The sequence below is a fragment of the Octopus sinensis genome, linkage group LG4 (assembly GCF_006345805.1).
Source record: "Octopus sinensis linkage group LG4, ASM634580v1, whole genome shotgun sequence".
Lineage (NCBI taxonomy): Eukaryota > Metazoa > Mollusca > Cephalopoda > Octopoda > Octopodidae > Octopus > Octopus sinensis.
In genome coordinates this window covers 58,777,418-58,792,301 of record NC_043000.1, presented here as the reverse complement: position 1 = coordinate 58,792,301, position 14,884 = coordinate 58,777,418, and the positions used below count along the sequence as shown (strand labels likewise).

Genomic DNA, 14,884 nt, shown 5'->3' with positions numbered 1-14,884 from the left:
TTAAATTTAAATTTGCTTGTATTCCATAAATGGAACATGTCATCTTCATACAATTAACTTAACCATATTTTGTAGCATACTCTGTTTTAACTATGATCAATGTATATTTTCTTTATATGCTGAATATACTGTATAAATATACTGAATAAACTGATCTCATTTAGAATAAAACATTAAATTTTTTTCCCCCCCCTAGATGATGTTTTCAGGTCCGGACAGAAAAGATTCTTCATTGGTAAATTATTTTCTTTGTTCTTGTATTATTTAAAAATTTAAGTGTTGTCATCAAAGAAAGTTATACAGTTGTTCTATTACTATAAAAACAAATCTTTATGGCATTTCTACTTATATTGATTTATACATTTGAATTAATAACTTCCTGATGTTTTGAATAAACCATTATTATAATCCACAAATGTTGGGTCTAGATTGAATGTTGATTATTGTATATATAATGTATGGGAAATGTTGATCTATATTTGATTTAACTCTCTCCTCATAGTTAGTCTATGAACTTTTTAGCCCACCCTTGTAATTTAAGATGGGAAATTATATACCAAACTTTTCAATGAATTTTTTTAAAAGTTGAAATTGCATAAAGACAAGAAAATTAAGAGATATTTAAAGATAATTTTAACAATTTTACAAAAAATTGTAATTTTATTTTTATGAAGAAAAGTTTCTGTTTATCAATAAGTGAAAATAATGTTTGTAATTAAGTCATTGTTAAATAATATTGTTTTATACTATGTAACTACTTTTTCCAATCCATTTTGATAATTTATAAAAAGAATTTTTATGATGTTTTCAATATTTCTAAACATATATCTTAGTGAGTAGACTTTTGTGTTTGGAGTTAAATTTCTTGTAAATGTTTTATTAATTATGTTTCAAAAAATTATAATTTGAAAGGATTTCTCTTGACAATGCTATTGTATTGTAGATGAATATGGATAAAGATTATAGGCAAACAGAAAGCCTACAGAGAGCATTATTAGATTATCTTGCTGAGCATGGACAGAGAGAACGAGCTTTATTGGTAAGATGTTTTAATTGTCAAGTGTTTATTATTATCAGATACAATTTCCTTTTGTTGAAATAGGTTCTTAAGTTTTAAAAATATTGACATACTAATTTTACATAACCTCTAATGCCTCTTATGGATTGGAGGGAAATGTAATTGTGTGATGCTCATGTATTTCTCAAAAGCATTAACCATGTAAGTAAATCTTGGCTACACTCAGAAATCTAAGTAATGCAAAAAATAAAAATTTATTTTCCTAAACAATGTGTGTGTGTGTGTGTGTGTGTGTGTGTGAGAGAGAGAGAGAGAGAGAAAGAAAAAGTGGTGGAGCCCCCCCCCCCAATCGTATCTTCACCATCTCTCTTTCTCTCTCTCTCTCTCTCTCTCTCCAACTGAGATAACGATGTATCTCCTTTTCCGAAAGGCACCTATATCTGACTGTCTACTCATACTCTAATCTCTCATCATTTGGCACGAAGCCAACCCACTCAATACTACTCCTGCCTCAGTTTAAGGTCTTGTCTTACTATTTTTTACATGCTGGTGCCATGTAAAAAAAACACCCAGGTTACTCTGTAAAGTGGTTGGCATTGAAAAATTCATTGGATATGAAATATAAATTTAAATATCACTAGATGTACAAGAAGAATAAGAGTTTATATATGAAGATATTGCAAATTAAGATGATTGATGTAAAACAGTTATTTTCTGAAAAACCTTCAAAAAGTTTTACAAATCTTTCTGGATATATGTTAACCAAAACAACTATTCAAAATATTACATTCACATATATTAGGGCTAAATTGTAGCTGAGATTGAACTCAAATGAATGGTTTATCCGAACAGTGTATGAATTAAAAAAGTTGTTATATTTTCTGTTACCTGAAAACTAGCAGAAACATATTTCTAGTTTGACTCTGTATTCAACTTGGTTAAATTTCCTCTGCTTCACAGCAAATAAGATTTGAAGGGGTGGGGGGGGGGTATTTAGAGCAGAAAAAAACCAAAGTGGGTTCTGATAATTCTGAGCTCAAATAATTTTATATTACTTGAGAAACCAGAAAGGAAAAGAAAGAAAAAACACATGATGAGCAGCATTCTTTCGGTGTCTGGATGTTAGTAACTTCATTTTGTTAACCAGTGTAAGACAGAACTAGCTGTCAGCCAACTCCATTGTGAAAACCACTTCACTGCCATCTGTTTAGGAAGGGCAGGCAGTTTTCCTTTGTGTTGTGGCTTTGGTGAAAAACATGAATAAAAGGATTCAAAATGGGCATTTTCTTCTTCAAATAAGCCCTCATTGATTTTTTTTCCCCCTCAACTTTTACTTGGAGAAGAAGGTGAGAGTAGTGAAGTTAATGTTCACCCTCTTTCAGTAAATTTGTTGAAAGGTGAGTGAAGGTTGTGAACATAAATCCAAGTAAATGGAGGTAGTGTACTTTTAGGCTGGATGAAGAAACTTTGGTAATAACAATAATTTTTGATTGTCCTAAAATGACAGTCCTATTCTTAGGATATTTTAAAAATTTGCATACTCTGTTTATTTTCAGTTTCTTTTTCATTTCCCATTGAGTTTTCATGTAAAATTCCACATGTAATGTCTGCCTGAACAGTACAGTATTTATTGTAAAACATTCTATAATTGTTTGTGGTAAGAAAAAGATTTATGAATGTATGAGAAGTTGAAATATATTTACAATAGCAGGAAGTCTTTTTGGAAATTTTCAGTTAATGCTTTGTTTATTCCTACAGTTTTCTCGTTCATTTTACATTGCACAATGGTATCGGGATACGGATATGGAAGCTGAAAAGTCAGCAAAGAAAGGATCTAGAGCAGAACAAGATGGTGATATTGAAGAAGTAGACAGATTAGCAGAAATCTTGGCTGGTTCTGAAAGAAAGAAAAAGTTTTTGCTGTCAATGGTTCCTGTGAATCCCAAACCATTGGGAACTGTGAGGTATCATATCTTTTATGCATTAGAAATTTTGAAACTATCAATTCAATTAGATAATAAAATATTCTAAATTAGTACTGATTATTTATATTTCATAAGAAATTACTGCATTATATTCTTGCCTGAGTTTAGGATGGAATAGTGAGAAAGGATCTTCAGACATTGGGTCTTGCAGAGGAGATGACAAAGGACTGAGACTCCTGGTGGTTTGCTGTGCTTGAGAAGACATGTCAAGCTAAGTAAAACTGTAGCCATCCATCCATACATACAGGTATGTTCTCTACATCCCTCTCTCAGCTCTGAGGTCCTTCCCTTGAGGGCTTGCAAGTGCTGGTCTCACATAAAAAGTGCTTATGCCAGTGTCACATAAAGGTGCCTATGCCAGTGTCACATGAAATGCACCTAGTACATTCTGTAAAGTGGTTGACATTAGGAAGTGCATTCAGCTGTAGAAACTATGCCAAAATGAATGGTTGGAACCTGGGTAACTCCCCAACTGGTCATTTCCTGTCAAACCATCCAACACATGCCAGCATGGAAAGCAAACATTAAAGGATGTTGATGTTTCGGATAATGGTAGTTTGATTTAGTGAAATAAATTATTGGTTTTGAGAATGGATTTAGAACATACAAAAGCATACTTTCATATTTTGGAGGAAACTTTTTTGGAGTGAGAATGAGGTAGTGGTTAGCCTCAGGTCAGGTTTGATTGTGCAAAGCCATCCTATGATCAAAGGTGTCCTAGACATAACCATTCCATCTATTTTTCCAGATTTAGTGTATCTAGATCTGTATTATTCAAATGTCGTTTTTTTTAAGATGGTAGAATTTGATTTCAAGATTTAACTGTTATATCTAGCAACTATTAAAAGACTCCTTCATTAGCTTGGAATAGAAGAGTTGCTTAGCCTCAAGACTGAGCACCTCTGTGATAAAAGGCAACTAAATTATCCAAAAAATCCTTTTTTTAAAGCTGGTAGTGTGTGGTTTGAGAGAGAGAGAGAGGAGAATTATTGTTGCTAGCAAGTTGAGCAATTACATAAAGGCTCAGAATAACATTATTTAGTTTGTTGAGAACATCAATGGATGTGGAGGCTTAATACTTGAGAGATTATATAGCCCAACTACCTTTATTCTTGTGGGAGTTGTCAGAAGAAACCTGAATGAGATGAAAAAGATTTTATATGTTCTTTTGCCTCAATAAGATATTTTGTAAAGTTTGTCTGTTTGATATATGAAAAATTTATATTTGAGTTAACAAAATAAGCTCAGACATAAAAATTTGAAGTTTTTAAAAATAACTAAAGCAAATATAATAGACAATATGTAGAACTATTTAAGATAGGTTATGATCAAGCCAGAATACCATAATGAAAAAACAACAACAAGAGCATTCATATGACTCTATCTAACAAATGATAGCTGTATGTAGAATTGATGTTTATATTGAATTAATTCCAATCTTTATTTAGCTCTGAAGATTCTGAGTTATAAAATTCAAATAATTAGCAAATATGAGTGAAAAAGATGAATGTACAAATTCATTTAAAATTCAAAGCATGTTTATTCTTTTTGTAAACAGGACATCAAATTACTTACTTGTTTATCAAGAGGCCTGTCTTGCAGCTTGTTATTTGAGTTCAAAAAGACCTTTTGCACAGAGCTTTGATATATATTTGACTCAGGTATGATATATGAATTTAGGATTTCTAACATTTCTAGTGCTGTATGTAATTTCATTCATTCATATATATATATATAATATATATATATATATATATATATAATATATATATATATATATAAACATGCATGGATGGATGTGTGTGTGTGTGTGTGTGTGTAACAAATTCTTAAGTATCATTAATTTGAGATAAAAGTCTCTATTTTTAATTTAGTATTTATGAAACATTTTACAGAATATTTTATATTATTCATAAAACATATTTTGAGTTATATTTCTCTTATAATGAATATCTTTTCTGATCAGTTTTTCATCATAATAAGTAATCATTATGATGAAGTAAAACTTTAGCAAAACATTTATTTGATAATATAGTTTCAGCTTTTAAAATTATATATTTTGTTTTACAGATCTTGCGGGTACTTAGTGAAACAGCTGTTGCTGTGAGAACAAAGGCTATGAAATGCTTATCTGCAGTTGTTGAAGCTGACCCGAGTATCTTGGCACGGGTAAAAATTAATTTTTTCTCATTTGCTTTTTTGGCTTTTTATTTTAAGCTTTGAGGTTACTTTTTTTTTTTAAAAGTTTTATAACATTATTTTCTAATGATTTAGTTTTTGCAGTGTCTCACATTAAACAGTTCAGTTAGCTTGTCTAATGTTGAACATTCAAATGAATTCTAAATTAGGATTTGGGAAATAATCACTCATGATATTTATTAGAATTAGATAAATACAGCATTTGTTTTGTGTGTGTGTGTATGTGTGCAATAAATTAGCAATTGTATTAATGTATCAAAACTGTATATTTACTAAAGTTGGTCATAAAAAGTGGAAGAAATTACCATTTACTATAAAATTAGAGTAACAGAAATTCATATTACTTGTCCATTTGAAATAATATTCAAACTAGAGTGCATGATAGTTAAAATAGAATACACTGACTTTGAATTCAGGTGGAGAGGTGAATCTCTTAGTTTAGAAAGAGAGTCGAGAAGTAGAGAGTGTACCTTAAATATTCAGACAAAAATTTTTTTGATTAATTAAAAGTATGTGTAACTTTCCATTGTGTGTGTGTTTGTGTGCACATGCTAGCTACATTGAATTTTTATCGTTTGTCGTTCAGTGTTGACCCTAATAGAGCAGATCTATCATTAAAAGATGTTCCAACCTTGGTCATCCTGTCCTTTTATATATCTAATGCTGTATTACCCAATGTGATTCCTCTTTTACTTAAAAATAATTTTAAAAAAATGTAGTATGTAATCTGAAGAATAGTTGACTGCATTTTCTAGTTGGTTAAGCAACTGCCTAAAGGCTTCTCCACTGGCTCAAGACTTGAATCCTTGTATAGTTTTTGATAGTTTCTATAATGGTCCTGTGCAAAAGGTACAGAACTTGAATTGACATAAGCACACTTAGTAGAGAATTTATCTTTAACTTTCTAATATGTTGCTTTACCAAAAATAGGAATGTTGGTTCATAATTTCTTTCCTACTTTTTACTCCATCTTGAGCTGTTACATATTTTTTAATAGGACCAGCATGGAAGAAATTACCATTTACTATATAATTAGAGTAACAAAAATTCATTTTACTTGTCCACTTGAAATAATATTCAAACTGGAGTGCATGATAGTTAAAATAAAATACAGTGTCTTCGAATTCAGGTGGAGAGTTGAAGAGAACTGTTTCACAACCATATGGTTTGGGTTTTGATATTTGTTGCTGAAAGTAATTCTTGATAAAATATTTTAAATTAGGTTCATTAGTGAGTAAAAGAATGCTATCATGTCTATAGCAATTTTGATTCTGTATGATTTAGCAACCCAGTAGAGTTTTTGTCCTTGAGATAAAATTCATTTATGACCATTTTGCATGTATGTATGTATGTGAATTTGATGTTAAAAACTATTGGAATAAAGTGTCTTTCTTGAAAAGTATTGACATCAGAAAGGGCATCCAGTTGTAGTAGTTTGGCACAAGAAATTTTCCCCACTTGTATCAGCATGGAAAATATAGACATAAAAATGATGATTAATGGTGGATGACTTATTCAAATTGCATTTTGTTTTTCAGGATGATATGCAGCGAGGTGTCCATGGCAGATTTCTTGATCAATCAACATCAGTACGTGAAGCAGCAGTTGAGCTAGTGGGTAAATTTATTTTGATCCGTCCAGAACTCATCCCTAAGTACTATGATATGTTATGTGACAGAATTTTGGTAAGTTTCTTTTCTTTTGTTTTAATAATTTGATTTCATCAGAATAATTTGTCTTTACCTTTATTTCAGTTTTTCTGTAATATTAATTTATGATAGTAATACAAGAAAATGTGGAGTGTAATGGAGTTAAAACTGTGACATATCCTTATTTATATTATTCCAGGATACTGGTATCAGTGTTCGCAAAAGGGTAATCAAAATTTTCAAAGATATATGTTTGGAACAACCAGATTTTAATAAAATACCTGAAATGTGTGTAAAAATGATACGTAGGGTAAATGATGAAGAAGGAATAAAGGTAATTTTTTTTCATAACTTTTTCTATTTTGTGGGAAAAGTTGGTGGGAAGTAATTCTTGTACACTTAGTTGATGTTTGTTGCCGAAAATAATTGTCATAATTCATTTTAAATTGGGTTCATAAATGAATAAAAATGAGCTAAAATCTGTCACATTAAAGGAATTAAATTGTGTCATGTGCTATGTACAATGAGATCTGAAATGATGATTTGCATAGTTATTCTTAATATGTTCCAGCAGATTCAAACACAAATATGCTAGTTGTTGTTATGTGTGTCAGAGAACAACTCATTTTTATGACAATAGTATGTTAATAACATGCTTGGCTGATTTGTTCAAGGGATTCTGAGACACCAGCATTTCAATGTGTTTTGTCTTGTCAGTCAGAAGCACCTGGACCACTGAGCCTAAACATGTCACTGGCTTTGTTTATAATTTCAGCAAAGAAAACTGGCACCACATAAAAAAGAACCCAGCATACTCTGTAAAGTGGTTGACATAGGGAGGGCATCCAGCTATAGAAACCATGCAAAAGCAGACAGTTAAGCTTGGCACAGTCCTCTGGCTTGCCAGCCCCTGTCAAACCATCCAACCCATGCAAACCTGGAAATCAAACATTAAACGATGATGATTAAAACTATTTGTTGTTCAGTGTTTCTATCTGTCAACCAATAAAAAATCGCTATATGCACTGTGTAAAACCATGTGAACATGTACTGCATTTTGATTAAGACTAGATAAACATTTAACAAACTTTGAGTTTTAGTAATTTATTAAGAAGAAATGTAAAATATCTGAAATTGAGAGACATTACTTTTGTTTCTAAGTTTGAATATCATACATGACTGATTATTAATAAAAAATTTTGAAATTCTTTTTTGTGAACAGAAGTTAGTCAGTGAAGTTTTCCAAACAATGTGGTTTACTCCTTGCAAAGAGAAAGAATCAGATGAAAAACTTTTACGGCGAGTTGTGAATATTACTGAAGTGGTGAGTTTTTCTTGATATTTACTGAACTCAAAATTCCATATTTTTATTTATTCAAGCAGTCATTTACAATTTTCATTTTTCCAACATCATGATTTAAAAAATATATTATTTGAAAAATATGTTAATGAGAGAATTTCAAGTAATATTCTTGATTAGAAGTATTCATTTTTGTTCTTTTCATGTTAATTGATGAAAGCAAGGTTTGTGAGTTAATAGTTCCAGACAAAATAAAATTAGATCAAATACAAATGTACGGCAATCTGATTTAATATATTTTTATTTTTTATTTTCATTCTTTTTTTTCTTGCACTACTTTCATTTATTGGCCTAAATGCGATAATTTTTGTTTCTTCATTGAATTTTCTGTAAATCTTTTACATGTGGCATTTTTCTTGTTTTGCAAAATTTTTTCAACATTTATGACATTATAAAGTCAATAAAATATTATATAAGGGATTAGACATAGGCATGACTGGTTAAGAAGTTCATTTCCTAACCACATAGTTTTGGGTTCAGTCCCACTGTATGGCTCCATGGGCAAGTGTCTGCTGTTATTGCACTGGGTCAATGAAAGCATTGAGTGGATTTGCCAGGTAGAAACTAGAAACCTATTGTGTATGTGTGTCTCCTTTACCTGACATGTATTTTGTGTGTCACTGTTCGACAGGTGTGTCTTTATGAAGCCATGTCCAGTCAAAGGGACATTACTTAATATAAAAACAGGTAAATGGCAACAAGAAGGGCATCTTGTGATAGAAAAAAATGCCCCATTGAATTCCATATGATCCATGCAAGCATGGGATAGTGAACATCAGGACAATAATGATGATTCTAGTCTATCAAATAATTTCAAGGTTGTAGCTGTTTTACCTTTTCCTTGAAGATAATGAAGGAGATCAGTCATTGATAGCTATCTTTGATTAGAAAATATCAACTATGTGTATGTGTCCCTTGTCTTGATATTGCATGGTAGTTGTAAATGAACGTCATTGTCATACAAGCTGTGTCATTCATTTCCTATATTCTGCAAAAGCATACCTGGCTATGGGCGAGGCTGGCTGTAGAAAATCTGCTCAATAAATTTTGACTCATGCAAGCGCAGAAAAGCGGACATTAAACTGGTGCTAATGATATCCACACACATGCATGCATGATTGAGCACACACATTTAAAAAGTAGTTTTTAAAATGATTCTTAGTATAGTTACAAGATTTGAAAAAAAAAACCAAAAAAAAAACGAATGACAAATCTTTTGGAAAGATGCATTTGTGATGTGTAATTGCTTTCACAGTATTTCAAACATTTTTTATGGGGTAATCTGTATTTTTAGTAGCAGCATTGACTATTTCTGGTTTAGTTCCAGATTTAAGATTCTTAATAAGTATTCTTCTTTTGTTTTTCATACTTGATCATTTCTCCTCCTTTATTTTGAAAATGGGGCTATTTTGAATTTTCTATTTGCATAAATGTATAGATCTTCATTTCTAAGGGAACATTTCTAAGAGATGAATCTCTGATTTGTTGCTTATGTATCTTAATCCAACGTATTAATTTTGATCCTGTTTAGTTGATATAATTCCCATTGCATTGTGGGCATGTAATGCAGTAAATGTGAATTTTTTGTTTTGCAATTCATATTTGTGTTAATCTTCATTCTTGAACCTTTTCATTTTGCCCTGTTCAGTTATTTCACACACTCCACAATGAAGGTCTCCACATTTAGCTACTTGCCTGATTTCTTCTGATGTGAATTTCACCTTTCTTAAAAGACTTTCAAGATTTATTGGTTGTCTTCAGCTGTTGATAATTTGTGATTCCTTAATTATTTGGCTGAGATTTGATGATTGATGTAGGAATGGAAGGTATTGCTTGACCAAATACAAGATGTCTTGCTGCCTAAGATTATGGGTGACTACAAATGAAATATTCTTTTTGCTTTTGACTTTGCCCTCATTATTAGTGTTATCTTCATAAGACAGAGACTGAGATCTTTTTTCTTTTGCCTTGGTTAGTGCATGGGTTTTTCAAGTATTTTTGTTTCAGAAGGAATATTCTTAGTTAAACCAGTTGTCTCTCTCTTCTATTTGTGTCCATGACTATTGAATGTAAACTTGGTGCACAAGGGGCAAATCACTCAGTTTGGATAGTCTTTCCTATGAGCTTTGCACTAATACTTGTCTTTTATGACTTTTCCCTGACACTGATTCAGCAATGGTGGCATTTAATTATGTAGTATATCTTGCTGCACAATGGATCAATGTGAAGACCAGTGGCATAAGTATCTTACTTGGAAACTTCCTCAAGAGTCTTATCAAAGGTGCAGGCATGGCTGTGTGGTAAGAAGCTTGCTTTCCAACCACATAGTTCCAGGTTCAGTCCCACTGCATGACAACCTGGACAAGTATCTTCAACTATATCCTTAGACCAATCAAAGTCGTGTGAGTAGATTTGGTAATCAGAAACTGAAAGAAGTCCGTTGTGTGTGTATATATATATATATATATATATATATATATATATATCATCGTCATTGTCATCATCTGTGTGTGTGTGTGTGTGTGTGTGTGTGTGTGTGTGTGTGTGTGTCTTTGTGTCAGTGTTTGTTTCCTACCACCACTTGACAACCAGTGCTGGTGTGTTTATGTTCCTGTAACTTAGAGGTTTGGCTAAAGCAACTGATAAAATAAGTACTAGGCTTTAAGAAATAAATAAGTTCTGGAGTTGCTTTGTTTCATCAAAACTCTTCAAGGTGATGTCCCAGCATGGCCACAGTCAAATGACTGAAACAAGTAATAGATAAAAGATGAGCTCTGAAATCAGGTAAAAGTTAACACACGTACACATAAGTAGAATATAATAAATGGTGTTGATTATGATGCTATATTTATTATAACTTTATGAAATTTTCTTTTAATTTTTAGGTTGCAGCTTGCAAGGATTCTGGTATTGAATTCTTTGAACAAATGTTGGAAAATGTGAGTAGTCACTTGATGGTTTGTTGTTAATAAAAAATATTTATATATTTTAGAAAATATAATTAAAATGTTATTTTTCTTCAACATTTTAAAAAATACCAGAACTCCGTATATAAATATATTGTTTTGATAATTTTGCCAACAGTAGTGCATTTACCATTTTAGATAACTTAAATGTGTTGTGATACTCTAAAAGTGTCTCACTTGAGATTTGCTGTCACAGATGATCAAAACTGAAGTCTTTTGTGACTCCATGGAAGAAGTCTAGTCTTCAGAATGTAGCTTTGTTGATGTGTGTGCTCAGTCAGTAAGAAAGATATGATGATAGTAATGAAATTAAGATGATAAAAGACAGAAAGGCAAGAATAGTTTTGTATTGCTGTCACAACAATTGATTAGGTTGAACTGAAAGTTGTTTTCTTTGATGATTGGCACTACAACATATCATCAGTTGTTACAAAAGTATATCAAGTGCATTATAAAGAGAAATAAAGAGTCTCAAGCTGCTAATATATCAGATTATGAACGTGTTAAAAAGACATGCAAACAGCTCAGAGTCGAGCTAAGTTGGCTACACTATAACAACCTGATATAAATGTTTATCTTCAGATCAGTGCTGATTGAACAGACCTATGATTAAAAGCATTCAAATTGTGCCTCTTCTTCATTTTAGATGTAGGTTTACATTATCCAATGTGTCTTTTCTTTTTCAAGTTGGTAGTGTGTAAGTTGAAGAAGATTAGGCTGCTAGTTCTAGCAGATTGAGGGACCTTGTAGAGGCTCCTTTGTTCTTGCAGTCGTCGTTGTTATCATCATCATCATCATTTAACATCCATTTTCCATGCTGGCATGGGTTGGATGACTTGACAAGAACTGACAAGGCCAGGCGCTGCACTAGGTTCCATAGTCTGTTTTAGCTTGGTTTCTACAGCTTGATGCCCTTCCTAATGCCGACCACTGAATGCTTTTTATGTGGCATCATTATCAGTGCTTTTTAGTAGCAGTAGAAATAGATATTGAAAATTCAAGTAGAAATAGTTAAGTATTAAGCATTCTAAAGTTGCTTTGGGTCTACAAGAAAAGTTGAAACTCTGAGTAGCTTTAAACCAAAGTCTGTTATGCTTATAGTTTGTTTGTGGAACTGTATGAGATTTTCTATTTATGTGTGTTTGTTTAAATTATACTTTTCTTTTGAATGTAAATATACATTTGCAGCTGTTAAAAGAAGATGAAAATGGGAAAGTCAACAAAAGTGCACTTCAAGCTTGTCGCCAAATTGTAAATTGCCTTGTCGGTAATGTTTTATCATTGGAAGAAAAATCTGTCGGTGAGCTTCATTTCACTTCTATTTTCCTGTTTGATCTTAATAAAAGTGTAATTCTACTTAGATTATAAAATATTGTTCTTTCCTAATACCTTTCATTTTATATGAGGTCAGCATCTCAAGATCAGGTTTTACCACTTTGCCAAATTTACCCTGTGGCCTTTCAATTCTTGGTTTTGCTTCCATGTCTGAGGTTTCTTCTCTAAGAAATTTATCAGGTTTCTTCTCTAAGAAATTTATCATTTTTATATTATATTATTTAATTAGCTCTGGCTCGTCATCATCATAATTTTTTAATATCTATGAAAGATTACAACACTTTGACTTAAATAAAAGAGATTAGGAATCATTCATTTTGTCATTGATTCATTGAATGTATACAGATGCATTAACTATATTTCTACCAACTTTCTTTCCTTTCCTTCCAATTCCTCTATCTCCTTTTCCTCACTCTCTCTCCTCATCCCCACTCTCCTTACTAAAGAAGATGAATGATCATTCCTAAATATTTTAAGGGTTTACTTTATTGTACATTACTTTCTTTCAAGAAACAGTGGATGGATCTGGAAATAATAGTGAGCATTTAGTGGCTTGTCTGTCAACGTTATACATGTTCAGCAAGATAAGACCTGATTTAGCTGTGCATCATGGAACAACCTTGCAGCCTTACCTGGATATCAAGTGCAATGTTAGTAACATTTAAAATTATGCTTTATGGTTTTGATCTCAATATCATTTTTTGCATTTTGGTCACAGATTACATTAGTGTGTCACTGTTTATGATTAAAATTTTGAAAAGATAGTTGAATTTATATGTCATTCTTATTGATATTTGTTGCTAATGAAATTTATGTAAATTTCTATAACCTAGCTGTGTAAGCTAATAAGTCATCACCACCACAGTTATTATTTATCTTAATGCTGTTAATGTTCATCAAAATAGCACAAATTTCTATTGTTCTAAAATGAATTTGAGATTATTGATATTTTAATTTAGATAACACTGATATGTTAATGAGTTCATTTTTTTAAATTAATATTTTGAAGAGAAATATCAAGCAAATGTTAATATTTTAAATTTTCTATCTTGAATTCCTTTTAAATATCTTTCATTTGGTATTATAATGACTTGATAATATTTAAAAATTTTGATAAATATTAACTAATTCTGTTCATATATTTTTCTTAGACTGTAGAAGACACAATGGTTCTTCATCATGTTGCCAGAATATTAGAATTAATTGTGCCTCTGATGGACCACCCAAGTGAATCATTCCTTGCACAGTTGGAAGAAGACATGATAAAATTAATTCTTAAGCATGGCATGATGGTAAATTGACAATTTTCATTTATTAGTAACAGTTACCTATGTTACTGGAGTGTGTATGTGTGCACGTGTAAAACTTAGCCATGCAGTAAAAAATATTTTTTCTGCAGAAAAGATAGGTATGTTATTGCATGCATTATGTTATATTTTGTCAAGATCACAGCTGTGTATAACATTTAAATTCTGAATAGGGAAAGATTTAATGCTTTGTTGAATAGGGATGTAATCATTTACCCTTGAATAACCTGTATTATTGGTACTTATTTGATTAGTCTTGGAGGACTGAAAATTGGTTATTAAGGATGGCATTTAGACTCAAAACAGAGATGTACTAAATGAGTTTTATTAAGAGATAGTTGTAACTGTACAAAACACACAATATATAGTATGTTTTGTACAGTTACAACCATCTCTGCTACTTTAGGATATAAATATATTGATTCAGTGAAAAAATAAAATGATATTCATCACATTTAAAACATCAGTCTAGTTTTACTAGTAATAAATAAACTTTTATTCAAGTTTCTATACTTATCATGTAAATTAGTTAATTTAGTATTAATACTGTGATGAATATAAATACATCACATTTTTTACTTTTTTGAAGTATTTGCTTTATGTTTCTTATTTTTATACTGAACACTAACCAAATTGTGTTCTTAACCAGGGTACACAACTTACATTGCAATACATTGATTGCTATATGTGAGAAAACTCATTTATTTTTATAATAAAATTTCCATTTGCTCTCTTTATCAATATGGCAATATGCATGTTCTAGTTTTTTTTTTATAATCAACCAATTGAGTGCAGCTTCTTACTTCATTGCTTAGTATTAGTTGAATATGCAACGATTTTATTTTCTCTACTGATTGTCTAGTTTTACATTCTATAATTTGTCATCATTTAATGTCTGTCTTCCATGCTGGCATGGGTTGGACAGTTTGTAAGGAGTTGGCAAGCCAGAGAGTTGCATCAGCTCCATTGTGTTGAGTAAATATTTTTTTTGAGTTGTGAACATGACAAACATTTTGTATTAATCTTTTAGGTTTCTTCTAAATCTAGACTTGATTTTTTTTTCTG

At 31.2% G+C, this 14,884-nt stretch overlaps 1 protein-coding gene across 8 annotated transcripts in view; it reads left to right on the top strand.

Moving 5' to 3' along the window:
• The window catches only part of LOC115210193 (nipped-B-like protein), a 140,093-nt gene that overhangs the window by 106,472 nt on the left and 18,737 nt on the right, over positions 1-14,884 (top strand). For 7 of the 8 annotated variants that reach the window (XM_036502006.1, XM_029778661.2, XM_036502005.1 and 4 more), the window contains 12 exons: positions 197-235; positions 944-1,039; positions 2,777-2,982; positions 4,562-4,664; positions 5,074-5,172; positions 6,741-6,887; positions 7,051-7,185; positions 8,074-8,175; positions 11,097-11,150; positions 12,366-12,477; positions 13,023-13,162; positions 13,664-13,804. In XM_036502006.1, the coding sequence (XP_036357899.1) occupies positions 197-235; positions 944-1,039; positions 2,777-2,982; positions 4,562-4,664; positions 5,074-5,172; positions 6,741-6,887; positions 7,051-7,185; positions 8,074-8,175; positions 11,097-11,150; positions 12,366-12,477; positions 13,023-13,162; positions 13,664-13,804 (1,374 nt within the window). The remainder of the gene's footprint in view (positions 1-196; positions 236-943; positions 1,040-2,776; positions 2,983-4,561; positions 4,665-5,073; positions 5,173-6,740; positions 6,888-7,050; positions 7,186-8,073; positions 8,176-11,096; positions 11,151-12,365; positions 12,478-13,022; positions 13,163-13,663; positions 13,805-14,884) is intronic. The other variant, XM_029778658.2, reaches the window with a different exon arrangement.